This window comes from Chlorocebus sabaeus, chromosome 5 (genome assembly GCF_047675955.1).
Source record: "Chlorocebus sabaeus isolate Y175 chromosome 5, mChlSab1.0.hap1, whole genome shotgun sequence".
Lineage (NCBI taxonomy): Eukaryota > Metazoa > Chordata > Mammalia > Primates > Cercopithecidae > Chlorocebus > Chlorocebus sabaeus.
The window spans coordinates 53,480,525-53,508,117 of NC_132908.1; the positions used below are offsets into that span (position 1 = coordinate 53,480,525).

At 40.9% G+C, this 27,593-nt stretch overlaps 1 protein-coding gene across 2 annotated transcripts; it reads left to right on the plus strand.

Annotated features, from left to right (window-relative positions):
- The first annotated feature begins 137 nt into the window (after positions 1-137).
- Positions 138-27,025, plus strand: OGFOD1 (2-oxoglutarate and iron dependent oxygenase domain containing 1). 2 transcript variants are annotated; one of them, XM_007993348.3, is made up of 13 exons: positions 138-360; positions 1,866-2,011; positions 7,530-7,576; positions 11,845-11,945; positions 15,507-15,623; positions 16,243-16,334; positions 16,533-16,661; positions 17,932-18,045; positions 20,046-20,125; positions 20,530-20,834; positions 25,045-25,167; positions 25,728-25,786; positions 26,267-27,025. In XM_007993348.3, the coding sequence occupies exons 1-13, from the start codon at positions 207-209 to the stop codon at positions 26,426-26,428; spliced, it is 1,629 nt and encodes a 542-aa protein (XP_007991539.1). In that variant the 5' UTR covers positions 138-206; the 3' UTR covers positions 26,429-27,025. The 2 variants fall into 2 exon arrangements, with proteins under 2 accessions (XP_007991539.1, XP_007991540.1); XM_007993349.3 differs by lacking the exon at positions 138-360 and adding an exon at positions 1,035-1,142.
- The last annotated feature ends 568 nt before the right edge of the window (positions 27,026-27,593 follow it).

Consider the following 27,593-nt stretch of genomic DNA (forward strand, 5'->3'; position numbering starts at 1 on the left):
GAAGTAGAGAGGAGGTGGCCTGCCAGACCGAGCGCCATTGGGCCAATAGCTGGTGGGATGGAGCTCCCATTGGTAAACCGGGTTTAGGTTCCGCCTCCTCTTACTTTGGTGAGTCCCATTGGAAACACAGTAAAGGAGGCATGCCGGGAATTGTAGTCCCCTCAGGAAAGTAGCGTCTGTGGCGTGGTGCTGTACCTTGGGAGGAGATGAATGGGAAGCGGCCAGCGGAGCCTGGCCCAGCCCGGGTGGGAAAAAAGGGAAAGAAGGAGGTGATGGCGGAGTTTTCGGACGCTGTTATGGAAGAAACCTTGAAAAAGCAGGTGGCTGAGGCCTGGAGCCGCAGGACGCCGTTCAGTCACGGTAACCGGGTGCTCTCAGGGAGGGGCCGCCACGCAGGGGTCTGGGGACCTCTGAAAAAGCCCTGGGACTCGCGCGCAGCCCTAGGCAGCGGGGCCGGCAGGGAAGACGCTCTTGGAGGACTTTGACCACCTTGTATCCTCCTGCCTCGGCTGCTGCTCCCATTCACTCCAAATTCGGTTTGAATTTAGAAATGTGAGAAAGGGGAGAAATGGAGGCCGGAGAGTTTTGGGAAGCAGACGGTATGCAAGTGATAGTTGCAGTCTGGAGTCACAGATTACTGAGTTAGAATCCTCTCCCCTGATTGCGCGTCGCCGGGCAATGGAATTAACCTTATTAAACTTCAGTTGCTTCCTAAGTAAAATGGGATAGTTCATAGTATTTACCTCAGAAAGTCGGTGAATGGGAGCAATACACTAATGCTTGCAAGCTTCAGTAAATGTTTCCCTGAGTAAGGCCCAATACACATCTGGACAAATACGGGAGTAGCTGATGTCATTTCTCCTGCAAGGGCGTTGCTCGGCTGTCCCAGGAGAGTCTAGCCAGGGCATTTGTCGCGAGCTGCCAGCTCGGCTCCCTAGTCTACTCGTCTCTACGCGCCTGTAGTTTGACTCCATGTTGTATGAAAATAAACGCGCGTTGACCGAGGAAAGGAGCCTACGTTGAACGATTCCAGCCTCAGTTTTAAATATCACCTTATGTGTTCAGAGCTCTGCTTCATGCGCCAGGCATCCCCTTCTAGAGTTTGCCGTAATTTTTCTTTCGTTGTCAAGTGCTTTGAAGAGGTGAGTCCTGGGTAGGCTGGATGCCTATAGAAAACGATGGCGTAGTGTTAAAGTGCAGGCTCTGTTCTCTCAGTTTCTTCATCTGTAGGATGGAGAGAGTGATAATGTCTCCCTCAGAGCTGTTGAAAAGATTAAATGAGATAATGGGCCTGGGACATGGTAGGTGGTGCTGATGATTACAGGATGGGGATCTAGCCAGCCGGAAGCAGTGGGTAAATGTTGGGGTAGAAATCAAGGAAATAGAGGCGGTTATGCCTGAACTGACCTGATTTTTTTTTTTTTTTTTTAAGTACAGTAGGTAGTAAATGCCTCTGACAATAACTTAGGAAAAGAAAAAGCAGGGAAACTGCCGGCCAGTATTGCTACTCTCATTTAACGTGCTACCCAAAGTTGGAGGGAAATGAATTAAGAATCTAAAATACATTCAATTCAATATGTAATCATTGAAACACATTTTTAAAAAAGAGTAGGAACCTTGATTTAGTGACATCACCCATCACTCATCTCAAGGACTGTGTTGTAACCATAGTATATTTAAAAAGTAGTATTTCATGGGTAAAGAAGAAAGGTCAGAGCTTATGATATTTTCCCCAAATCTAAGACTTTAAGTATTAGGTTCCCCAAAATTCATGACCATCCCCTTTTGTATTAGCGGTGCTGTGTTACTTGGCGGTCAAAAATACAAAAGGAAAAAAGCCATAGATAATATTTTCCTTCCAACAGAAGTCATTGTCATGGACATGGACCCTTTTCTTCACTGCGTGATCCCAAACTTCATCCAAAGCCAAGACTTCTTGGAAGGGCTTCAGAAGGAACTGATGAACTTGGACTTCCATGAGAAGTATAATGATTTATATAAGTTCCAGCAGGTATTTATTCCCCTGCCACATTAACTCTTCCAGCTCAGAAATTCACTGTCTCTGAAATCATTCAATACCTTTAGCCTTGAGGTTTTAGGATGGGTTTGCCTTGAAGGGTCCTTGCATTGACATTGTTAAGAGCATGCCTTCATTTAACCAAGCTTACTGAATGTTAACTATGTGTTAAGTGCTATAATTATTATATGGAAGCCTTAGACAGTGCCTGTCCTGTAAGACTTCAAAATCTAGTGTTTTAAGTGCAGGCTCTACTCTCAAAGACTTCTCAGTTTCTTCATCTGCAGCATGGGGAAAGTGATAATGTCTTCCCTAGGTACACAGATTTCTATGGGTCTCATGGCCTTGCCTCCTCTTGGATGTCTAGTAAGCGTCTGACTCTTAAGTCCAAAACTAAACTCCTCGTCTTCTCTAAATTTGCTCCACCTACAGTTTCCCCATCACAGTTAATAGCAACTTGATCTTTCCAGTTGCTCAGACCAGAAGTGATAATAGGGGTAAAAGTGATGGTGATAGAGATAGTGAAGAAACAAATTAAGCCGATGAGTGAATATGTATAAACAAAGGGATTAAGTACATGTGGGTAGGTGGTATGATGATGAAGAGAGTTGTACGTTGGGAGACAATTACCATTTAAGATTTTGAGTTCGGGCTGGGTGCAGTGGTGCATGCCTGTAATCCCAGAACTTTTGGGAGGCCAAGGCGGGTAGATCACCTGAGGTCAGGAGTTCGAGACCAGGCTGGCCAACATGGTGAAACCCTGTCTCTACTAAAAATACAAAAATTTTCTGGGTGTGGTGGCACACACCTTTAATCCCAGCTACTTGGGAGGCTGAGGCAGGAGAATTGCTTGAACCCGGGAGGTGGAGGTTGTAGTGAGCCGAGATCACATCATTGCACTCCAGCCTAGGCAACAAGAGCAAAATTCCATCTTGAAATAAAATAAAGTTTTGAGTTCATGTTTTTGATTCAGGTGGTTTGCTATATTACAGTATGCTCTACATTGCAGTAGGGCAAAGAGTTAATATTCTTTTTTTTTTTTTTTTTTTTTTTGGTGGACAGTTTAATTGGGCAGAAAAGACGATCTCTTTTTTGTTTTTTTTTTTTAAGGTTGGTTTTTCTACTCTGGAAGACACAGCCTAGTCTAGGTATAGAAATACAGGTCATTGATTTCCCCAGTTTGGGGGTATATCTTTCAGTGCATGGAGGATGTCACTCTTAGAAATCCTTTGTAAACCTCAGGGACATCTGTGCTTCAAGTTGGGGAAAAAAAAGAAAAAAAAAAGACAAATGAAAAGGTGAAGAATTTTTTTTTTTTTTTTTTTTTTTTGCATTTTCCCATTTTATTTTATCTGGGATAAGAGAGTAAGTAACGAATTTCTCTCTCTTACTCTTCTACGCTAGAGCTGATTGGTCAGATGGATATATCCTGACCTTCCCCAGATCTTTCTGTCTTTGGGCCTTATACACATGACTGAATTAACCAGGATAAATACATGAAAGATATGACTCTTAATAATTCAGAAAGCTGAAAACTACACTGCTTTCCATGGTAAGGTTGCCCAAAACCACAGTTGCCTGCTATTGTGATTATCACACACTTGGCCTCTTGTTGATTTAGGGCCATATGCATCTGATTACTAAAATTGAAACATCAAAATAGTTTTTACTTAATGCAATTTGGAAGATTAAAAATACTGGAAGAGGGCCCAGCGCAGTGACTCGCGCCTGTAATCCCAGCACTTTGGGAGGCCGAGGCAGGTGGATCACCTGAGCTTGGGAGTTCGAGACCAGCCTGACCAACATGGAGAAACCCCATCTCTACTAAAAATACAAAAAATACAGGGCGTGGTGGCACGCACCTGTAATCCCAGCTACTCAGGAGGCTGAGGCAGGAGAATCGCTTGAACCCGGGCGGTGGAGGTTGCAGTGAGCTGAGATCGCGCCACTGCACTCCAGCCTGGGTGACAAAGTGAGACTCCACCTCCAAAAAAAAAAAAAAAGAAAAACTGGAAGATAAAAGGCAAAATAATAAAAAGAGCCTTGGGTGATTGAAAAAAAAAAAAAAAAAAGGAGCTGCCATTACTTTGGATCCACATGGAAGTTTGGTGAAACTACTGTGAATAATTTTTACTGTTAATCTCTGTTAGACAAGAACTCTTCACCCTGACAATAGATGTAAAACCTGGTTTCATTCTCCTGCCCCTTTAATCCTCATCCATGCCCTTTTCTTTGCTTGTGGTATGAATTGACTTGATAATTGGGTCTCTAACATCTTCCAACTCCCATAACCAACTCTGTCGTTAGGAGTTGCCCAATATTCTATATTTTTTAAAGCAAGCATTATTGAGTGCATAATTTATGCCATGCTAAGTGCTTTATATTTATTCATTAAATCCTCAAAACAATCCCATTACTATACCTGTTTCACAGTTGAGGAAACTACATTAGTTTTTCTTTTTCTCTGGATCATTCCCTTCAACATAACAAAAAGAAAAAAAGCTGTTAGTTCTTATCATAAGAAAAAAACAAAGTTCTTGACCTAATTTTCCCTTCAGCTACCACCCAATTGCTGTGCTTCTCTTGACAGCAGAATTTCTTATAAGAGTTGTCTGCACTGTGTCCAATTCCTCTCCTGTCAGTCTCTGGTAAGCCCATTTTAATCAGGCTTTTGCTTGTACTACTGCACTGAAACTACACTTGTCAAGGTCACCCATAACCTCCACGTTACTAAATCCGGTAATCAGTTTTCAGTTCTTTCTTGGCTCATCAGCAGCATTTGACCTACTATATCACTGTTCTTCCTGGAGACATTTTTTTCACTTTACTTTCAAGTTACCATGCTCTCTTGGTTTCTCTTCTTCCTCAGTGGCCATTTCTTGTTAGCTTCCTTTGCTAGGTTTTCCTCTTCCACCTGACTTCTTAATGATAGAGTACTCTGCATCCTAATGCTTGGCCTCCTTCCCTAGGTACACAGATTTCTGTGGGTCTCATGGCTTTGCCTCCTCTTGAATATCTAATGAGTTTCTGACACTTAAGTTCAAAACTAAACTTCTGGTCTTCTCCCTCTAAATCTGCTCCACCTGCAGTTTTCCCCATCACAGTTAATAGCAGCTTGATCTTTCTGGGGGCTCAGGCCAAAAGGGAGGTCATGCTTGATTCCTCTCTCACCTTATATCCAGTCCATCATGAAACTGCTATCTCCACCTTCAAAATACAGGCAATGGCCACATGACATTTTCTGTCAACAACAGATACAATAGTGCTCCCATAAAGTAACACCTATTTTTACTGTACCTTTTCTATATTTAGATATGTTTAGATACACAAATACTTCCTATTGTATTGCCTGTGGTATTCAGTAGAGTAACATGCCAGGTTGTTTGTAGCCTGGAAACAATAGGCTATACCATATAGCCTAGGTGTATAGTAAGTTCTACCATCTAGATTTATGTAAATGCACTCTATGATGTTGGAACAACGGTGAAATCACCTCACAACAAATTTCTTAGAGTATAAATGACATGCCACTGTATATCCAGAGAAGCCCACTTCTTACTACTTTCACTGCCAAAGGCCAACACCAGGCTCAAGCTCTCTGTGTCTCCCAGGGATTATTCTATTAGTGTATCAACCATTTTCCCTTCTACTGTCGCCTGCTTAGACAGTCGCTGAAGTCATTGTATTTTTTTAAAATGTAAATGGGCCCAAGATAATTAAAAATGTGTTCACATAAAAACTTGTACACAAATGTTCATAGCAGCTTTATAATTGCCAAAAAGTGGAAACAGTTTAAGTAATGAATAAACAAAATGTGGCATACCCATAGAATGGAATACAACTCAGCCATTAAAAAGAATGACGTACTGATACTACCACAACATGGATGAACCTTGAAAACATTAGGTTAAGTGAAAGAAGTCAGATGGGGAAGGCTATGTATTATATGATTCCATTTATGTGTAATGTCCAGAATAGGCAAGTGGTTGCCAGGAGCTGGGGGGAGGAGAGAAGAGGGAATGACTACCTAAATGGGCACAAGGGTTTCTTTTTGGAGTGCTAAAAAGTTCTGAAATTAGGAAGTGCTGATGATTGCCCAACATTGTGAATATACTAAAATCCAGTGAATTATACACTTTCAAGAAATTGAAATTATGTGGATAATTATGTGTTAGGCAGATATTATCTTTAAAAATGTTATTTCTCAAAAACTCCAATGACTCTGGGTTTTTTTTTGTTTGTTTTTTGTTTTTGCTTCAGGAATCATCAGGTGAAGCCTCTCATTTCTTTTCTTTTTTTTGTTTTTGAGGCGGAGTCTTGCTTTGTCGCCCAGGCTGCAGTGCGGTGGCCGATATCAGCTCACTGCCAGCTCCGCCTCCCGGGTTTACACCATTCTTCTGTCTCAGCCTCCCGAGTAGCTGGGACTTCAGGCGCCCGCCACCTCGCCCGGCTAGCTTTTTGTATTTTTTAGTAGAGATGGGGTTTCACCGTGTTAGCCAGGATGGTCTCGATCTCCTGACCTCGTGATCCGCCCGTCTCGGCCTCCCAAAGTGCTGAGATTACAGGCTTGAGCCACCGTGCCCGGCTGCCTCTCATTTCTTTAAGTCAAAGCCAAAGTACTTAAAATGGCTTTAAGTCCCTTATTACTCTTTTTTTTTTTTTTTTTTTTTTTTGGACGGAGTTTTGCTCTTGTTGCCCAGGCTGGAGTGCAATGGCGAGATCTCGGCTCACTGCAACTTCCGCCTCCAGGTTAAAATGATTCTCCTGCCTCAGCCTCCCGAGTAGCTGGGATTACAGGCATGCGCCACTACGCCCAGATAATTTTTGTATTTTTAGTAGAGACGGGGTTTCACCCTGTTGGTCGGGCTGGTCTTAAAGTCCTGACCCACCCACCTTGGCCTCCCAAAGTTCTGGGATTACAGGCGTGAGCCACAGCACCCAGCCCCACTATTGCCTTTTTGGCCTCATCTACTACTGCCCTCCCTCTCCCTCTGTGCTCTTGCAATAGCTTGAATAGGCCAGGCATGCTTCATGCTCAAGGCCTTGAATGCTTTGTGCCTTGATATTCCCTTGCCACACTTTCCAGCCTCCTTCAAGTCTTTGTTTCACCTTCCTGAAGTCTATCTTGGCCAACCTATTTATAATTGCAAACCACTCTCCAGGCTGAGCACTCCCCATTCTTCTTTCCCTGGGTTTCTTTTTTTCCCTTATGCACTTCTCACCATCTTTATACTAATCTGTTTTTTGTGTCTGTTGTCTATCTCCCTCAACAGGTGTAGAAACTAGACTATAAAAACTTACGTATTTGTTTAATGAATAAACCCAGAGGGTAATAACTTGGCAAGTCACAGACCCATCCATTGGAGGGGCCCTGTGTTAAACCTAAGCAGCCTGGCTTCAGAGTCTGGGCTCTTAATGACAATGCTAGGACCAGAACATTCACTAAACAGCTCTCCTTTGTGTGTCTCTTATGTGAAGGAAATCCCTTTTTTTCTCTCTTTTCATGATCAAGTCTGATGATTTGAAGAAGAGAAGAGAGCCTCACATCTCTGCTTTAAGGTAAACAATCATATTTGTTGGGTACTAAATATGTGCCAGGCAGTGTAGTAAGTGCTTTAAATGTTACAATATTGTGTATGTCATATAATTCTTGTTGACATTGTTAACCCACTTTGTAGAGGAGGAAGGAGACCAAGAAATTGAATTTACATAGCTTAAAATTAAGGGAGCTAGCATACAAACCTAAGTCCGTCTGATTCCAAGACCCAAGTTCTGAGTGATAAAATGCTCAATCTTGTTAGTAATCAAGGAAACAGAAGTTAACACTGGAGATACCATTTTTCACACGTTAGGTTGGTAATATTAAAAATAAAAACTCTAGTGTTGACAGATATAGATAGATACCTTTATACACTGCTGCAGTCTTTCTTAGAAGATGGTTTTATTTTATTTTATTTTTTTTTTTTTTTTTGAGACGGAGTCTCGCTGTGTCACCCAGGCTGGAGTGCAGTGGCCGGATCTCAGCTCACTGCAAGCTCTGCCTCCCGGGTTTATGCCATTCTCCTGCCTCAGTCTCCCGAGCAGCTGGGACTTCAGGCGCCCGCCACCTCACCCAGCTAGTTTTTTGTATTTTTTAGTAGCGACGGGGTTTCACTGTGTTAGCCAGGATGGTCTCGATCTCCTGACCTCGTGATCCGCCCGTCTCGGCCTCCCAAAGTGCTGGGATTACAGGCTTGAGCCACCGCGCCCAGCCAGAAGATGGTTTTAAAAGATGTATCAGAACCCTTACAAGTATGCATATCTTTTTGTAGAATAATTTCACTTACAAGAATTTATCCTGAGGGCCAGGTGCGGTGTCTCCTGCCTGTAATCCCAGCACTCTGGGAGGCCGAGGCGGGTAGATCACCTGAGGTCGGGAGTTCGAGACCAGCCTGACCAACATGGAGAAACCCCATCTCTACTAAAAATACAAAATTAGCTGGGTGTTGTGGCACACGCCTGTAATCCCAGCTACTCGGGAGGCTGAGGCAGGAGAATTGCTTGAACCCAGGAGGCGGAGGTTGGGGTGAGCCGAGATCAAGCCATTGCACTCCAGCCTGGGCAACAACAGCGAGACTCCATCTCAAAAAAAAAAAAAAAAAGGAGTTATCCTGAGAAAATAAGGATATGCTCAAAGATTCCATACAAGATTATTTATTGTAATATTGTTTATAATATTGAAAAATTATATACAAATTTTATGGCCCATGGAGATTTAAACATACTAGTACAAAACATAAAGTGGAAACTATACAACCATTAAATATGATACGTACAAGTTTTGACACATGAATGTGGTAGTTATCTATTTTCTCAATTCTAAGAAACTTTTAACATTTTAACACCTCTGGGATCTAGTGTCTCACACAATCACTTTTGTGTCCTACTTTAATTGACAGCATTTTTTTTCTTAGTAATATATAAAATAATGATACTTAACACATTTTTGTCAAGAGAAAAAAAATAATACACACAATTTGATGCTTTGTTGTTTTTTCTGACCAGTGGATTCACATCACACGATCTTATTTTAAAAAGAGATACACACACCTACATTTGGGTGTCTGTGTGTACAAAGTAAAAGATTTGGAAAAATAGAGTATTTAACTCTTGCTAGTAGGAATACAGATTTTTTTAACAGTTTTTTGCTTACATGGAATTTTTTCCTAGTTTCTATAATAAGTATATGTTGCTTTGTAATAACTGTTTTTCATCTATATGATACAAATTATTCTCATTATATATTTTTTCTTTGCAATACTTCCATGTATTATAGGCAGCTTGCACAGTTTATTCTAAATCCTGAAGTATTGCTTGTGTGTTAACTGTAACACATTATGTTTCATATTTACTTAGATTTTTTTCCCCCTAAAGAAAGATTATCATGCATTAAGGTGTTATCTCCTTAGTTCACAACACCCCTCTGCTAAGCATTTCATGTGGGACTGAGTTACATTCCACACCGAAGGCTTACAGCCAGATGGTGAGCAAGCTGCAACTCCTTAATCATTACAGAGAGCTGATCTTTTTATTTCCCACTTGGGTTCTGTGAGTTCCTTCATGAATACAATTAACAAATGCTAACAATGACAGAAAATAAGCCCGACCTTGTGACACTTTCATAGAATGAGTAGAAGAGCTTTTTCTGGAATTTGTGAAAGCTGATGTTACCAGTAAAGGATTTAAGACTATTAGTTGCTTAAAGTATCACGACTTGAAGAAATACTTCTCACTCACATTATCTGAAGCCTGGTTCAGCAGTTTGCTATCCTGACCCATTTTATATGATTTGCAACTCTGCCTTTAAAAGTTATATGGACTGACTGAGCACAATTATTTTATGGAATGTTCTTTAAGCTTGTTCACAGCTGATAATGGAATTTTTTGGTTTGAGTAGTATATAATACAAAAAGGTATTTCGTAATGAAATCTTAGAGATCAACCTGGAGATGTGATATTTAGTTATAAATAGGACAGTTCTATTTTATGGGAATTTCAGTTATGTGCATTTGGAGTAGGATGATCCAAAAAAATATTAAGTATCTTTGTAAGTGTAATTTGAACTAATGTAAATCTTTTAAAAATGTTTTTAATTCCTCAAGGTTAGTAATAATTCATAATTTCAAAGTTGATTTTCAAAGTTGATTGGCTGAGTGAGTTATAAATTGTGTTAAGAGATTTCTACATGGAGAGCCAGTTTAGCTGGTAAATGGAAGCATTCACCATTTTCTGTTGGTATCCTGTTAGCATCAGAACTTCTATGAAAAATTATACTCATTATTATGCATTTAATTCAACACTCATCATTATTGCCATTTAAAGTTGTTTTAATCTTCTAAAACAGTGCCACCCAAGTGTTCATTAAATGGTGGTACCAGTATTAGTGCTTGTGATTTATAATAAATGTATATTTGGTCTTGGTCTCTATTCCTGGCACAGACTTCTCTGACCTCCTGCAAGGGAAGAGGGGTTAGAGGTTGAGTCAATCACCAATAGCCAGTCACCTAATCAATGATTCCTTCGTAATGAAGCCTCCATCAAAAACCCTAACCAAAGGAGTTCAGGATTGCTGAACCCATGGAAGTGCTGGGAGGGTGGTGTACCTGGGGAGGACATGGTGTGGAAACTCCACACCCCTTACGCATACCTCACCCTATACGTCCCTTCTGTCTGACTGTTTCTCAGTTGTATCCTTTTATAATAAACTGGTAATCTAGTAAACAAACTTATTCTGAGTTCTGTGAGCTATTCTAGCAAATTATCAAACCTAAGGAGGCAGTAATGTGAACCTCCAGTTTATAACTATTTGGTTAGAAGCATATGGGTCACAACGTGAACTTGTAATCAGTATCTGAAGTGGGGTTGGGGGAGGGGGCACACTGGGGGCAGTCTCATGGGACTAAGCCCTTAACCTTTATTAACCCCTGGTAGAAAGTGTCAGAATTGAATTGACTTTTAAGACACTCAGCTGGTGTCAGAGAATTGGACAGTGTAGGGGGATAAGCCCACACATTTGGCATTGGAAGTGAAGTAAAGTGTGTAAAGAAAAACAGTTGAGGCCAGGTGCAGTGGTTCACGCCTGTAATCCCAGCACTTTCGGAGACAGAGCCGTGCAGATCACTTGAGGTCAGGAGTTGGAGACCAGCCTGGCCAACATGGGCAAAACCCCATCTCTACTAAAAATATAAAAATTAGCCAGGCGTGGTGGTGCACGCCTGTAGTCCCAGCTACTCGGGAGACTGAGGCAGGAAAATCGCTTGAACCCAGGAGGCAGAGGTTGCAATGAGCCGAGATCATACCACTGTACCCCAACCTGGGCAACAGAGCAAGACTCTATCTCAAAAAAAAAAGAAGAAGAAGAAAGAAAAGAAAATATAAACAGTTGAGCTTTCCATTTTAGTGCTGAAAAACTTGTCTGAAAACCAGTAACTTGGACTAGAACATTGGTGTGATGGGTTGTTATGACAAAAGGCCAAACTGCTGCCTTGATAGGGCATACTTTAAATTTAGGAGAAAGAAAATACTGAGAAGACGTGAACCGTTAGAACAAAAACTAACAAAAACAATGTAGATAGAGATTTACATTTATTTTTCTGGGAACATGAGACTTAAACTCTGCAAATTTGAACTGAGAAACATTTCTCAGAATGTCTCAGATGAGATCTGAGAATGGATCTCTTGAATACAATGTGATCTCCAGGAAAGAAAAGTTGTGGCCTAGATCCAAATCGTTGTGGCCTAGATCCCACACTGTGGCATAACAAATTATCTTTTGTTTACATTTCTAGGAAAATTCTGTTTGAAGATTTCCGGTCCTGGCTTTCTGATATTTCTAAAATTGACCTGGAATCAACCATTGACATGTCCTGTGCTAAATATGAATTCACCGGTAAGGAAGATAAAGACCTGGTGTCTATAAGATTTAAAGGCTTTAATTCAACATGAATGGAGAGATGGTATCTGTGCACCAAAACATTCAACTGAATGTCCCTGCAAAGCATCTGGATCTTCCTGATAAAGACCCAGTTCATAGACAGAAATACCTACCTTATTGGAAGGCATAAGCAGTGGTTGTCTTTCAGAATATGGTGAAAGCTACTGACCATATTTTCAGCAAAATCCCCATGACATACATACACACCAACTGTACATAAAATATCAAGAAATTCAGAGTGATATATAAACTCTATTCTTAGACTTCCTAAGGAACAACCATCTCCTTCAATGCTATTTTCCCTTCTCTTTTTTATTTTGAAGGCAATAAGTGAAAGCATTCTTAAAGGGAAAAAAAAATCAATATTGTAGGTATATAGTGTAAAACCATGATAGCCTTCTTCACCTTCTCCCTGCTCCCTCTTCAGAGGTACCCATTGTCACCAGTTTGGGGTGCATCCTTCCATTTCCCTTTCTGAGCATATAAATTTTTTTTTTTTTTTTTTTTTTGGATACAAGCTTGGTTTTTCACCCAGAAGGAAAAGGTTTTTTTCTTTTTTAAATTTTACTAAATAAAATAATCATTTGAGTGTGCTCTCATACACTGTCCTGGAAGTATAGATGGCTCACAACTTTTAGAGGTGATACATAGGATCATAAGATATCTTCATTTACTGCCATGTTTTCTTTTTTTTGTTTGTTTTTTGTTTTTTTCATTTGTTGGTTTGTTTTGAGACGGAGTCTCCCTCTGTCACCCAGGCTGAAGTGCAGTGGCACGATCTCAGCCCACTGCATCCTCCACCTCCCGGGTTCAAGTGATTCTCCTGCCTCAGCCTCCTACGTAGCTGGGATTACAGGCATATGCCACAACGCCTGGCTAATTTTTGTATTTTTAGTAGAGATGGAGTTCTACCAGTTGACTAGGCTGGTCTTGAACTCCTGACCTCAAGTGATCCACCTGCCTTGCCCTCCCAAAGTACTGGGATTACATGTGTGAGCCACCATACCCAGCCAGTATCTTTTTTTTTTTTTTTTTTTTTTTACTTTGAAGTAATTTCAGACTTGCAGAAAAGTGGCAAGCATAGTACAAATAATTTATTTTTTCCTGTTTTACTTGAGAGTAAGTTGTTGGCATGATGTTCTATGACCCCTGAATACTTCAGTAATTTCTACAAGGACATTCTCCTACATGATAATCATAAACCATCAGAATCAGGAAATTAATGTTGATGCCTTATTCGACATCAATGGATTATCTAATCCCCAGGCTCCATGCAGGCTTCATTATTTGGTCCTTTATAGCAAAAAGACCCAGTCCAGGATTGCATGTTGCATTTAGTTATAATATTGTCTCCTCAGCGTCCCTCAATCTAGAACAGCCCTTCCATCTTTCCTGGACTTTCATGATCTTTATACTTTAGAAGACTTACAGATGAGTTATTTTGGAAAACTTTCCTTGGTTTGGGATTGTCTAGTGTTTTCTCATGATTAGATTCAGGCCATATGTTTTTGGCAGGATTACAGAATTGATACTGTGTTCTTCTCACTGTATCAGGTGGTGCATGGTTTCAGTGTGTCACATTATTAGTGATATTAACTGTGATCACTTGATTAACGTGGTGGCTGACATCAGGTTTTTCCACTGTTCTTTTTCTGTCGGTATGTATTTTGTGGGGAGATACTTTAAGATTATGTAAATATCCCATTTCTCATCAAATTTTGATTTGCTTATTTTAGCATTCTCTGATGTTTCTTGCTAAATTATTACCATGAAGGTTGCCAGATGGTGATTTTATAACAATAATTTCTCTACATGTATTGTCATTCCACTCTAGAGAAGACATGTCTCCTGATATATTTATTCATTCATTTGTTTATATTGGTATGGATTTATGGATTGCTATTTGTGTAATGAGCATGTTATCAGTTACTGTCATTATATTGGTATGGATTTATGGATTGCTATTTGTGTAATTAGCATGTTATCAGTTACTGTCATTATATTGATGCTCATACTGTCCCTGATTTATCAAGGAGAACCCCTTCAAACTGACTTCTGTGTCCTTTTGCTATATCCCCATCATTCTTTTTTTTTTTCTTACTTTCTGCAAAACAAGATTTTCCATGCCAAGGTCCTAGAATGACCTGGAGTTGGCCATTCTTCCAAAGAATCCTGGTTCTTTTTAGTGAAGAATGATATTTAACAATCAAGATCTGGACTCTTAACTGTCTTTGCTATTAGGGTGTCACTGCTCCCAGACCCTTTCAGTGTGAAGAGGTGGTGAATATCTGTATGCATGTACATACACACATGGATGCACATACATCCATTTACATTTGGAGTGTATTTCTTTTTTTTTTTTTTTTTTTTTCACTGGGTCTCGCTCTGTTGCCCAGGCTGGAATACAGTGGTGTGATCTTGGCTCACTGCAACCTCTGCCTCCCGGGTTCAAGCGATTCTCCTACCTCAGCCTCCTGAGTAGCTGGGATTGCAGGCGTGTACCACCATGCCTTGCTAATTTTTGTATTTTTAGTAGAGATGGGGTTTTGCCATGTTGGCCAGGCTGGTCTCCAACCCCTGACCTCAGATGATCCACCTGCCTTGGCCTCCCAAAGTGCTGGGATCACAGGCGTGAGCCACTGGCATGCCCGGCCTATATTTCTATATACAGATATATAAAACTATAGATATAGGAAACTGAATTCACATTGATTCCTCAAGTTCCAATTGAACACCACAGGGTTCATTCTAGATTTCTGCATTTCCATATTTGTGACTCCCTTCTTGAACAGTGAAAAACCTGGCTCCCATTATCTTCAATGTATTTATTCATTTATTGCAACAATTCCTCCACGTGTAATTGGTTGCAGTTCACCATAGCCTTCCCTCCCTCTCAGCCTGCACAGATGCCTATCTTGCTAGCCCCACAACATGGCTTTTAGAAGTTTCCCTCATGAAATTAATGGGAACAAGTGCAAAAGATCCATGTACAATAATGTTCATTAAATTAGTCTTTATAATAGCTAAGAAACAGAAACAACTTAATTAACAAATAGGAAATCTATTAAAGGGGGGAAGGAGGTAAGTTCATAATCCATATAGTGGAATAACTATAGCCATTAAAAGTGATGCCAAGTGTATATATTGACAGGGAAAGATACTTGCCATGTAATTTAAAAAGCAGGCTACAAATAGCCACTGCTGGATGTTACTCTTTTTAAAAAGTAAATACATATATGCAGGAAAAATACTGGAAGATTATATGTAAAAATATTGTTCATGGTTATATCTGGATCTATCTAATTATGTGCTCTTTAGAGTTTTTAGAATTTTCTGTATTGACTTATTTGTTTACTTATAAAAGAGGAGAATTAAGTGTCATTTTAAAGCTGGAAGACCTTTAAAGCTGGAGTGGACATTACAGTTGAGTGTCAGATGGACTGATATTAAATGCAGAGTCAGGTGTCAGCTGGTCACTGTCTGCAGGGATCTAAGGTGTGCATTAAACTATTGCAGATGCCCTGCTGTGCCATGATGATGAGCTGGAAGGGCGCCGGATCGCCTTCATCCTATACCTGGTTCCTCCCTGGGACAGGAGCCTGGGTGGTACCCTGGACCTGTACAGCATTGATGGTAAGATAAGTATAAGTGCATGCACTTCACCACCAGTGGCCACTTCTGAGTTAAAGCTGAGTTGATTCAGTATCATGTTCTTATCTACAATGTCTGTACTCCTCAAAGGAAGTGGAAGCTATTTATTATAGTGACTACCTCAAGGGGAATAAATGCCAGCCCTGACAACCACCTCTTTAAGTTAGACTTGAAAATGACTCCAGAGATCAATTAGAATCCATTTAAGATGAGAAACAGTCAGACTGAGCTTCTGAATACTGATTGTGGAAGGGTAGAGTACATATAAAGCTGCCTGTGGCTATGAATCTGCCAGGACCAGTCCATTTGACAGAAAGTCAAGGTTTTTTTGAATGTCTAGCACCAGAAGTTGACTCCAGGAAACTTTGAGACCTTATTCCAGCCCTTCTCAATAATAGATGGATGGTGTAGTAAGAACAGATGCCACGTAGTCAGACTTGCAAGTATGAGTGAAACAGATGGAAAGGGCAATATTTCAGGGTCTGAAGGGCACATCGAGATGCCCTCAGAAGTTTGGAAATTGTCAAGAGTAAAATGAGGCAGCCTGGAGGTGGTTAATGGTAATGAACCACATTTATGGATGTGTTCTCTCCTGGTGCAGAACACTTTCAGCCGAAGCAGATTGTCAAGTCTCTTATCCCTTCATGGAACAAACTGGTTTTCTTTGAAGTATCTCCTGTGTCCTTTCACCAGGTAAAGATTGTAAGCCACAAATAGAGTACCAAGGATTATGCTTTTTAATCACCCATTATCCAAACATGACAGCTTCTTGTTAGACTTGTTATCCGATGTTGTTTTAATGCTTAACATGGAGGACCCTGAAATTAATGTGCATTGGCAGTAATCCCCTTTATTCTTCGTGTTGATGTGCTCCTGGGCTTGTCCTTTCAGGTGTCTGAAGTTCTGTCTGAAGAAAAGTCACGTTTGTCTATAAGTGGCTGGTTTCATGGTCCATCGTTGACTAGGCCTCCCAACTACTTTGAACCCCCCATACCTCGGAGCCCTCATATCCCACAAGATGTAAGAAGAATTGCTGATATCCTTATCTTAGGAGTTATAGCATATCATTTGTTTCTCCGATTTTAGAATTAGCTGTTCCTTTTAATGAAACTGTACCTTGAGCTTGCCCCGCCCCTTTCCACTTCTCTTTTTTTCTTCCTTTTTTTTTTTTTTTTTTTTTCTTTTTGAGACAGAGTCTTGCTTCATTGCCAGGCTGGAGTACAGTGGTGCAATCTTGGCTCACTATAACCTCCACCTCCTAGGTTCAAGCGATTCTCCTGCCTTAACCTCCTGAGTAGCTGGGATTACAGGTGCCCACCACCATGCCTGGCTAATTCTCGTATTTTTAGTAGAAACAGGGTTTCACCATGTTGGCCGGGCTGATCTCGAACTCCTGACCTCAAATGATCCACCCACCTTGGCCTCCCAAGGTGCTGGGATTACAGGTGTGAGCCACCGCACCGGGCCTCTACTTTTCTTAAGTAAACTTTTGATAGTGTCTTTCTTTTTTTTTTTTTTTTTTTTTTTTTGAGACGGAGTCTCACTCTGTTGCCCAGGCTGGAGTGCAGTGGCCGGATCTCAGCTCACTGCAAGCTCCGCCTCCCGGGTTTATGCCATTCTCCTGCCTCAGCCTCCCGAGCAGCTGGGACTATGGGCGCCCGCCACCTCGCCTGGCTAGTTTTTTGTATTTTTTAGTGGAGACGGGATTTCACCATGTTAGCCCATGTTGGGATGGTCTCGATCTCCTGACCTCGTGATCTGCCCGTCTCGGCCTCCCAAAGTGCTGGGATTACAGGCTTGAGCCACCGCGCCTGGCCATGTCTTTTTTTTTTTTTTTTTTTTTTTTTTTTTTGAGACGGAGTCTTGCTCTGTCACCCAGGCTGGAGTGCAGTGGCCGGATCTCATCTCACTGCAAGCTCCGCCTCCCGGGTTTACGCCATTCTCCTGCCTCAGCCTCCCGAGCAGCTGGGACTACAGGCACCCGCCACTTCGCCCGGCTAGTTTTTTGTATTTTTTAGTAGAGACGGGATTTCACCGTGTTAGCTGGGATGGTCTCGATCTCCTGACCTCGTGATCCGCCCTGTCTCGGCCTCCCAAAGTGCTGGGATTCCAGGCTTGAGCCGCCGCGCCCGGCCTGATAGTGTCTTTCTCAAGCAGAGTTTTCCAGTACTTTAATAGGAGAAACTTATGAAGTGAGGATTTGCATGTATTTTATTAGTGTGAAATGATGTAAGAGCAAAAGCAATAGGAATTATTAACTCACATTTTGCATCTGCTGCCTCTTCATAAGCATGAGATTTTATATGATTGGATCAACCCTACTTATCTGGACATGGATTACCAAGTTCAAATTCAAGAAGAGTTTGAAGAAAGTTCTGAAATTCTCCTGAAGGAGTTTCTTAAGGTAGGTAGGCTTAGCGTATGTTGTTCTGAATATTTTGTTTGGCATGCAGTTTTGCTTCCTGAATGGGTGCATAGGCATCACTGGGGAGTTTTTGTTTTGTTCCTGATTAGAATGTTTACGTCATTCCCTTCTTCAAATGAAATACAGAAATGATGATAACACTAACAGTATCAGCGGTGTGCTTAGTGGGTTAAGAATCCCTTGGGTATTCCTCAGTTCTCTAGAGTCTTAAACACACACACACACACACACACACACACACACACAAGCTTCCACCCTGAGAAGGAGTTGTGTGTAGTTACCTTTCTATTCATCTAATATGGTGCTTCTTATTACTTTTAAAATAGATTACTAATAGAACAATATCTGTTGATGAACGTTTGACAGTGATGAGGCAGCTTGTTATAGTAGAAAGAGATTAGAAATCAGAAGACTGGCTGGGCGCAGTGACTCACGCTGTAAACCCGAGGTGGGCAGATCATCTGAGGTCAGGAGTTCAAGACCAGCCTGGCCAACATTGTGATACCCCATCTCTACTAAAAAAAAAAAAAAAATACAAAAATTAGCCAGGCATGGTGGCATGTACCTGTAATCCCGGCTACTCAGAACGCTGAGACAGAAGAATCACTTGAACCTAGGAGGCAGAGGTTGCAGTGAGCTGAGATTGTGCCATTGCACTCCAGCCTGGGTGATGGAGCAAGACTCTGTCTCAAAAGAAAAAAAAAAAAAAGAAATCAGAAGACCTATTCTCATGCCCTGGCTCTGGTTTTACTAACCAGGGCAGATCACTAAATCACTCTGGGTATTTATTTTGTCTTCAGTTAAACTAGGATTCATACCTGCCTTGTCTTTCTCACAGAGTTGTTGTGAGGGCCAATAAGATAACTTTTGCTGGCATGGCACTTTACAGTTGACTGTGGGTCCCATGGAACCATGGTCCCAAGAGCTATTCCTCCAAGAAAAAAGGTTGAGAGACTCTACATCCTGTCTGTCTCTAGGAATTTTATAGCTGACATTAGCATATTAAGATTTTGAGAAGTATTATAGTAAATAAACTGAATACCCTATTCAATTGAGTTTACCTAAACCATGCTATGGGATCTTTCCTTTTTCACACATTTATAACTGATAGGACTGCTTGGGAAACTGCATTAAACAAATAAATGGAAAGCCTCTTGTGGAGAATATTTTAATAGATTAACCAGCTTCCTTGTGTCGTACTTAACTTTTTGAATTTAAAATGGTTATTAAATTAGGGGCCTAGAGAATCTGAATTGTTATACAGAGATTGTCATGGTAATGACCTTGATTGTAATGCAGTTTAATTTTTTTATCCTCACAACATCTTGTGAATTGTATTATGGTCTGTATTATGATCCTCATTTTATAAATGCAGCAGTTTGAGAGGTTGAGCAGATTGACGTAAGGTATATAACTACTTAAGAGAATGAGCCACAGTGGCACTCAGATCTCTTGACTAAAGCAAGCCGATGATGTAGTCTGGTCTTCACCCTGGCTTTACCACAGCAGGAGTAGGGGATCTTGTATGAAAGGAGTGAGAGTCGGCCAGGCGTGGTGGCTCTGGCCGACTCCCAACACTTTGGGAATCCAAAGGCGGATGGATCACCTGAGGGTCGGGAGTTCGAGACCAGCCTGACCAACATGGAGAAACCCCATCTCTACTAAAAATATAAAATTAGCCAGGCATGGTGGTGCATGCCTGTAAATCCAGCTACTTGGGAGGCTGAGGCAGGAGAATCGCTTGAACCCAGGAGGTAGAGGTTGTGGTGGGCCGAGATCACACCATTGCACTCCAGCCTGGGCAACAAGAGCGAAACTCTGTCTCAAAAAAAAAAAGCAAAGCAAAGAAAGGAATGACAATCAACTGCACCTTTTAGGAATTAGCCAGATTGATGTTTGGCAGAGCTGCTGTACCTGCCAAACCAGTGTGGGGTAATAGGGAAATCTGCTGACTACTGCTTTATCTGCTCATTTTCTAGCCTGAGAAATTCGCAAAAGTCTGTGAGGCCTTGGAGCATGGAGATGTGGAATGGAGTAGCCGAGGTCCCCCTAACAAAAGGTAGAACCCGTCATCAGAGATATTTGCTTCTACATTCAGCACCTATAACTTTTTTTTATAACTAGTAAAATGACAAAAAGCCTAAAGGAAAAATACACTGAGGTGATGACAGGCAATTCATGAAAGAAAGTCAAATAACCAACAGGAAAAAATATACAATCATGCACCAAAGCTCACACCCAATAATAGGACACTTGCCCTAATGATGTTTTGTTCTCAGGGACATCCAGTAGCAGGATGTCCTAACCAAATCCTAAGAAAATCTCACTATTGTAATAACTTGTGCTTTAGTAAGCTGTGCCAAGATTTAGGAAGAGAGGTACAAAGCTAATGATCAGCTTTTATCCCATGAGTCATTTTACATCTGTGGCTTTGCTGAACAACTTGACATTGCTGTTTTTCAGGTTTTATGAGAAAGCTGAGGAGAGTAAGCTTCCTGAGATATTGAAGGAGTGCATGAAGTTATTTCGCTCTGAGGCACTATTCTTGCTGCTCTCCAACTTCACAGGCCTGAAGCTTCATTTCTTGGCCCCTTCGGAAGAAGAAGAGATGAATGACAAAAAAGAGGAAGAAGCCGCTGATAGCACTGAAGAAGGGACTAGCCATAGTCCTCCTGAGCCAGAGAATAATCAGACAGCCATCAGCAACAACAGCCAACAGAACAATGACCAGATAGACCCAGAGCCAGAGGAAAATGAAACAAAGAAAGGTAAGCTGTTGTTAGGATTTGTCCTTACTTACCATTAACCATTCACCATTCAAACATGTATTCATTCAACAAACATTTACTGAGCATCTACTGTGCCCTAAGCCCTATTTCGGGAGCTGAAGAACAAAACAGACAACGTCTGTGGTCTTTGGGAGCTTACATTCTAGTAGAAGAAGACAGAGATTAAATATATATACAAACAACAAGAAAACGTCAAGTAATGATAAGTGCTATGCAAAACATTGTAATAGGGTTATATGACAAGAAATGACTGAGTAGGCCGGGCACCGTGGCTCACGCCTATAATCCCAGCACTTTAGGAGGCCGAGGCAGGCGGATCACCTGAGGCCAGGAGTTCGAGACCAGCCTGACCAACATGGTGAAACCCCGTCTCTACTAAAAATACAAAAAAAAAAAAAAAATTAGCCAGGCATGGTGGTGAACGCCTGTAATCCATGCTACTCAGGAGGCTGAGGTGGAAGAATCACTTGAACCAGGGAGGAGGAGGAGATTGCAGTGAGTCGAGATTGCACCATTGCACTCCAGCCTGAGCAACAGAGAGAGACAACTCAAAAAAAAAAAAAAAAAAGAACAAAAGAAAAAGAAATGACTGAGTAGCCTCTTAAATAGGTGATCTAGAAAAGCCTCTCTGAGGAGTGCCATTTAAACTCAGATCTGAATGTAACAGCCTAAGAAAACTTGCTTGAATTTGGACAAACAAGTAGAAGGAAATTATTACAAGTAGAAGTTTAATCATCTGCAACCAATATGGAGAAGAGAGAAATACAAGAAATTTAAGAGGTAACACTCCTGTGAAAATACTGGCACCATTAACCAAGTAGCGACAAATTCAGCTTAAATGTTTCAGCACTTATTACTATGTCAGATGAGAATATCTGTCACCCAGTTTATCATTCCCTGCTTCCACTCAGATTTCTTGAAAACCCTGTGCAGTTAGGAGAGCAAAGACAAGGGGTGGATACTTGTGGAAACAAAATCAGTGGTTTGAGATGCTAACTGAAAGCAACATAACTCATTCTGTGGCCTTCCAAAACCGACTGACCAGTCACTTTGGCCACTGCAGATATTTAGAAAAACCAGACCCGGTGGCTTTTTCTGTGCTATTTTAATACACAGGGTAGCCTTTCTTCGAAAGATTAGTTTTCCGTGTTAATTGATACTGGCATTTATGCCCAGACCCTAAGAGGAACCAGACTCTGTATCCATGGAGTCTCAGTCTCAAAGGGATTTTTTAAAAACCTTATCCACTTCTGTTTGATTTTGTTTTGTTTTTTTGAGACAGGGTCTTGCACCGTCACCCAGGCTGGAGTGCAGTGGCACAGTCACAGCTCACTGCAGCCTTGACCTGGGCTCAAGCGATCCTCCTGCCTCAGTAATCCCAGGTAGCTGGGATCACAGGCATGTGCCACCACACCCAGCTAATTTTCTTGATTTTTTTTTTTTTTTGTAAAGATGGGATCTTGCCATGTTGCCCAGACTGGTCTCGAACCCCTAGACTCAAGTAATCCTCCCATCTTGTCCTGCCAAAGTGCAGGGATTACGAGCGTGAGCCATCACACCTGGACAAAACTTGTCCAGCTCTATTCCTTTTTTGGTTTCATTTTTATGGGAACCTGCAACTTAGGATAAAATCTATATGGGCAGCCAAAAGATGCTTTATTCCATTGTTGAGCATCTACTGTATACAAGAGGCCCTGGGCCAAAGCAGAGTAGGGAATACAAAAGTGAATGAGAAACGTCACTGATTACAAAGTTTACCATGAAGCTATAAATCTTGGCAAAAACTATCAAATTGCTGGGCATATGATAGCAGTGCTAAACACTGGCATAGATGGGGCACATCTAGTGAGATAACATTACAGACCTGATAACTTTAAGATGTTTTTCAAAAACTAACACGTCAATTTCAGAATGTTTAGAAAACAAGCAAAAGGAAAATAATCATCTATAAGTGACTATATTAGCATTTGGAATGTATCCTTCCACTGTTTTTTTTTTTTTTTTTTTTTTTTTGCTATGTAGACATATACATGTATGCACATATGGGGGCATATTTTTACACGTGTTTTTAATGATAATAATGATTATTGATATAATGATATTGATTAATGATGATATGATTTTAATGATAATAAACAGAACATATAGTTCTGTAATCTTTTTTCCACATAATAGTTCATAAACCTCTTTCTCATCCTTTTACATCCTTTATAACGATAGAACAGGTTTATACACCCTCCTCACTTAGGAAACCCTTCCACCAAAGCAGTTTTTTGGATTTTTGTGTGTTTGTTTGTTTGAGATGGAGTCTTGCTCTGTTGCCAGGCTGGAGTGCAGTGGTGTGATCTCGGCTCACTGCAACCTCCGCCTTCCAGGTTTAAGCGATTCTGCCTCAGCCTCCTGAGTAGCTGGGACTACAGGTGTGTGCCACCATGCCCAGCTGATTTTTTGTATTTTTAGTAGAGGTGGGGTTTCACCATGTTAACCAGAATGGTCTCAATCTCCTGACCTCATGATCCGCCCACCCTGGCCTCCCAAAGTGCTGGGATTACAGGAGTGAGTCACCACGCCCTGCCCACCAAAGCAGTTTTACATGTATCTGCTTTCCAACATAGCATTTCTAGATTTTATTTCAAGAATGTATGCCACAACTAAAAGTTTTGAAAAACACTGTTCTCTAGTATAATTTCTAATGCCTGCAATCTTTTGGATCAGATGACCTTAACCAGTCCTGTGTTGAGCATTTAGATTTTTTCCAGTTCTTTACTGTCATAACAAACGATGCAACCATTGTGTCTTCAGAATGCTTCTCAGAAGTATGGTAATACATCAAAGACTGCTCAAAATTTTAAGGCAGTTGCCAAATTGCCCTCCCCAAAACTTGTGTCAGTCTGTACTCTCACCAGCATTGTACATGATGATATTTTCATTCTTCCTAGCAAATTTGTATTTTCTTTTCCAACTTGCTTATTCTTTAGGTGAAAATGGCATTTGCCTATCATTGACTAATGGTGCATGGTTGTATATTTTTCCCTACTGGTTACTTGATTTTTTTTCATGAGTTGCCTGTCATTACCTCAGTGTATTTTCCTTTGGGATTTTTGTCATTTTATCAGTTATTAAAAAAAAAAAAAAAAAAGTTACATATAGGAGTATTAACCTTTTTTTTTTTTTCTGAGGTAGAATCTTGCTCTGTCACCCAGGCTGGAGTACAGTGGCGTGATACCAGCTCACTGCAACCTCTGCTTCCCAGGTTCAAGCGATTCTTATGCCTCAGCCTCCTAAGTAGCTGGGATTACAGGCACACGCCACCATGCCCAGCTACTATTTTCATATTTTTTAGTAGAAACAGGGTTTTGCCATATTGGCCAGGCTGGTCTTGAACTCCTGACCTCAGGTGATCTGCCTGCCTCAGAGGAGTATTAACCTTCTGTTTAACAGGTTGTAATAGTTTATTTTTTAATTTTGTTCAGCATGGTTTAAATTTTATAAAATATTTTAGTAATCAGGTCTATCTTTGCCTTTCCTGGTTTTTACTTTAGGTAATAACATGCTGAGAAATCTCTAAGGTTAGATAAAATAATAATCATGGTTTTTTTTTAATATATATTTTTTGCAACTAGACTTCTTTTCCATCTGAAATTTATTATTATAGAGAGAAATCAAAATTTAACATTTTGTGTGTGTGTGTGTGAGATGGAGTTTTGCTCTTGTTGCCCAGGCTGGAGTGCAATGGCACAATTTCAGCTCACCACCACCTCTGCCTCCTGGGTTCAAGCAATCCTCCTGCCTTAGCCTCCCTGCTAGCTGGGATTACAGGCATGCACCACCACGCCTGGCTAATTTTATATTTGTAGTAGAGATGGGTTTTCTCCATGTTGGTCAGGCTGGTCTCGAACTTCTGACTTCAGGTGATCCGCCTGCCTCGGCCTCCCAAAGTGCTGGGATTACAGGCATAAGCCACCATGCCCAGCCCAAAATTCAACTTTTTTACCCCAAAATAGAGCTGGTAATTTCTGACAATCTTTTATAAGGCTGGATTGGTAGAATAGCACTTCAATCAAAGGTTTGAAAGGAATGGTTTCCCTGTATTGCTGTATCATTCCTAATTATCATTCCCTTACAATCTAACAGTTCTATCAAGGTTATTTTTTAAAGTTGCTCATCCTTCTTTTTTTTTCCTTCTTAGAATCAAGTGTCCCCACATGCCAAGGGGAACTGAGGCGTTGGAAGACCGGTCACTACACTTTAATTCATGACCATAGCAAGGCTGAATTTGCCCTAGACTTAATTCTCTACTGTGGCTGTGAAGGTAAGAGAGTGGAAAGCAAGCAGTGAATTATTCCCCATAGGAGGGTCAGTCTCTTCTGAGGGACCCTTTCCAGCTGAACCAATTCATAAGTAATTTGCCTAGTTCAGAATCTCAGATCACAGGATCTCAAAGTCGAAGGGATTTTAGGGGTCATGAGTTCCAGTCTCCCAGTTCAAAATAGGATTTATATCTGTGACTAGGGAATGGGGAGATGGACCATGCCATAATTTTCCCTAAGTGTGCTCCCAGATCTATAGATTTTATGTAATTGCCTTTCTGGGAAAATATTTAGCATTTAATTCTCTCTTAATTTTCTTATTCAAAGTTTTTTGAAATAAGTCTGCATTTCAGTTCAACTGTCTCAGGAAATTAGGCATTTAGGGGAAGGGAATCCATGACAAACTAGATGATAATAAGTTCAAGCTCATAAGTCATAGAACCAGTTACTGCTGAACTCCCAGATCGCCCACTGTTAAGCAGCATGGGATCAGTGATTTAAACAGATGATGCAACTCTTGCAATGAGGGCTTTCTGAATGCTATTTGTTTTTCTCTTGTAAGGCTGGGAGCCAGAATATGGTGGTTTTACTTCTTACATTGCCAAAGGTGAAGATGAAGAGGTAAGTTTCTTCTGATAGCAAACTATCCTTTTTAGTTATTGAGAATGCTCTCATTTTTCAAAGACCCAATTTTTATGAGCTTTTACCAATATCTTTAGCTAATAAATCTGTTGGTCTGCCAGGCAATGGTTCTAATTTCTAGTAGAAAATACTCAACATGGAATAAAGATGCTAAAGGATACTCAGTAAGCATTTATTTTACCCTCCTGAGAAATTCCAAATTAAGAGCCTTGTGCATTGCCACAAATCTTACAATGTATAAGAAATAAATGTAATAGGTAAGTACCTTTCTAGGTATATGCTGGAATAGGGCTTGTTGGAAAATGGCTTGACAGCCACCCCTAGTAAAGGTTCATTCAGAGGACCCCTCTATCCCCAGATTAAGTGCTTGGTATGGAAACCATCTGTTCCATGGTTAATCATCCAAGAGTTGAGAATAAGTTCTGTGTTCTGATGTGTCACTGTATTTTTCTTTTTCAGCTGCTAACAGTGAATCCAGAAAACAATTCTTTGGCATTGGTCTATAGAGATAGAGAGACTCTGAAATTTGTCAAGCATATTAACCACCGAAGCCTGGAACAAAAGAAAACCTTCCCAAACAGAACAGGTTTCTGGGACTTTTCATTCATATATTATGAATGACAGCACTGGACAAAGCTGAACAAAAACGTGACCCTTCGTCAGTACTGGGAAGTCTGGAAGAGCTAAGCATGGAGTCAAGGAGAGCTACATGGTAGCTTGCCTGACAGTGTTCTTAAAACTGGTTGTCTTTTACTAGGACTCATAATGATTGTCCTCAACCAAGACCTTGAGCTTGGAGCTACATACTTATCTCTTGATTAAAAAAAAAAAAAAAAAAGTTGGCTTTTTTTAAACATTGAGTCCTTCTTTTTCCATATTGGCTTCTTCAGTGAATTTTTAACTTCAATCATTTTTTTTATTGAGGTAAAATATTTATAACATAAAATTGACCAGCTTACCCATTTTTAAATATGCAATTCAGTGGATTAAGTACATTCCCCTTGTCCAGCCATCACCATCATCCATCACCAGAACTTTTCCATCTTCCCAAATTCTGTGCCCATTGAACAATAACTCCCCACCCCCCTTCCCCTAGCAACAGCCATACTTTTTGTCTCTGTCGTCAACTTCACTACTCATATTTCTCATATGAGTAGAATCATTCAGTATTTGTCCTTTTGTAACTGGTTTCACTTAGCATAAAGTCTTTATGATTCATCCATGTTTCCAGCGTTTCGGTTTTTTCAGAAAAACTTGTAAGTTATTGCAGCCGGGCATGGTGGCTCACGCCTGTAATCCCAGCACTTTGGGAGGCCAAGGCAGGCGGATCACCTGAGGTCGGGAGTTCAAGACCAGCCTGACCAACATGGAGAAATCCTGTCTCTACTAAAAATACAAAATTAGCTGGGGTTAGTGGCACATTCCTGTAATCCCAGCGACTCAGAAGACTGGGGCAGGAGAATTGCTTGAACCCAGGAGGCAGAGGTTGCAGTGAGCCAAGATTGTGCCATTGCACTCCAGCCTGGGCAACAAGAGTGAAACTCTGTCTCAAAAAAAAGAAGGGGAAAAAAAAAAATGATTGCAGATTTTGTTCTTCTCAATCATGCTGGTTTAGAAAATTACAGAGCCTTACATCCTGATCATGCTGGGCCTTAGAATTCTGACACAGTGAGTCATCACATTTCCTCACACTGCCTGTGGCCTTGTTCCACCATGACTCTCGCAGGACAGTGTAGGCTTAGACAATGTGTAGTATTACTCCTTTGGAAAGGGTCTGGCCTACCAT

Bases quoted from the DNA above. Each gene is read 5' to 3' on its own strand.
- OGFOD1 (XM_007993348.3), top strand. From the start codon at position 207: ATGAATGGGAAGCGGCCAGCGGAGCCTGGCCCAGCCCGGGTGGGAAAA. The intron at 7,577-11,844 runs GTAAACAATCAT...TTACATTTCTAG, and splicing joins CCTCACATCTCTGCTTTAAG to GAAAATTCTGTTTGAAGATT. The intron at 25,168-25,727 runs GTAAGAGAGTGG...TTCTCTTGTAAG, and splicing joins TCTCTACTGTGGCTGTGAAG to GCTGGGAGCCAGAATATGGT.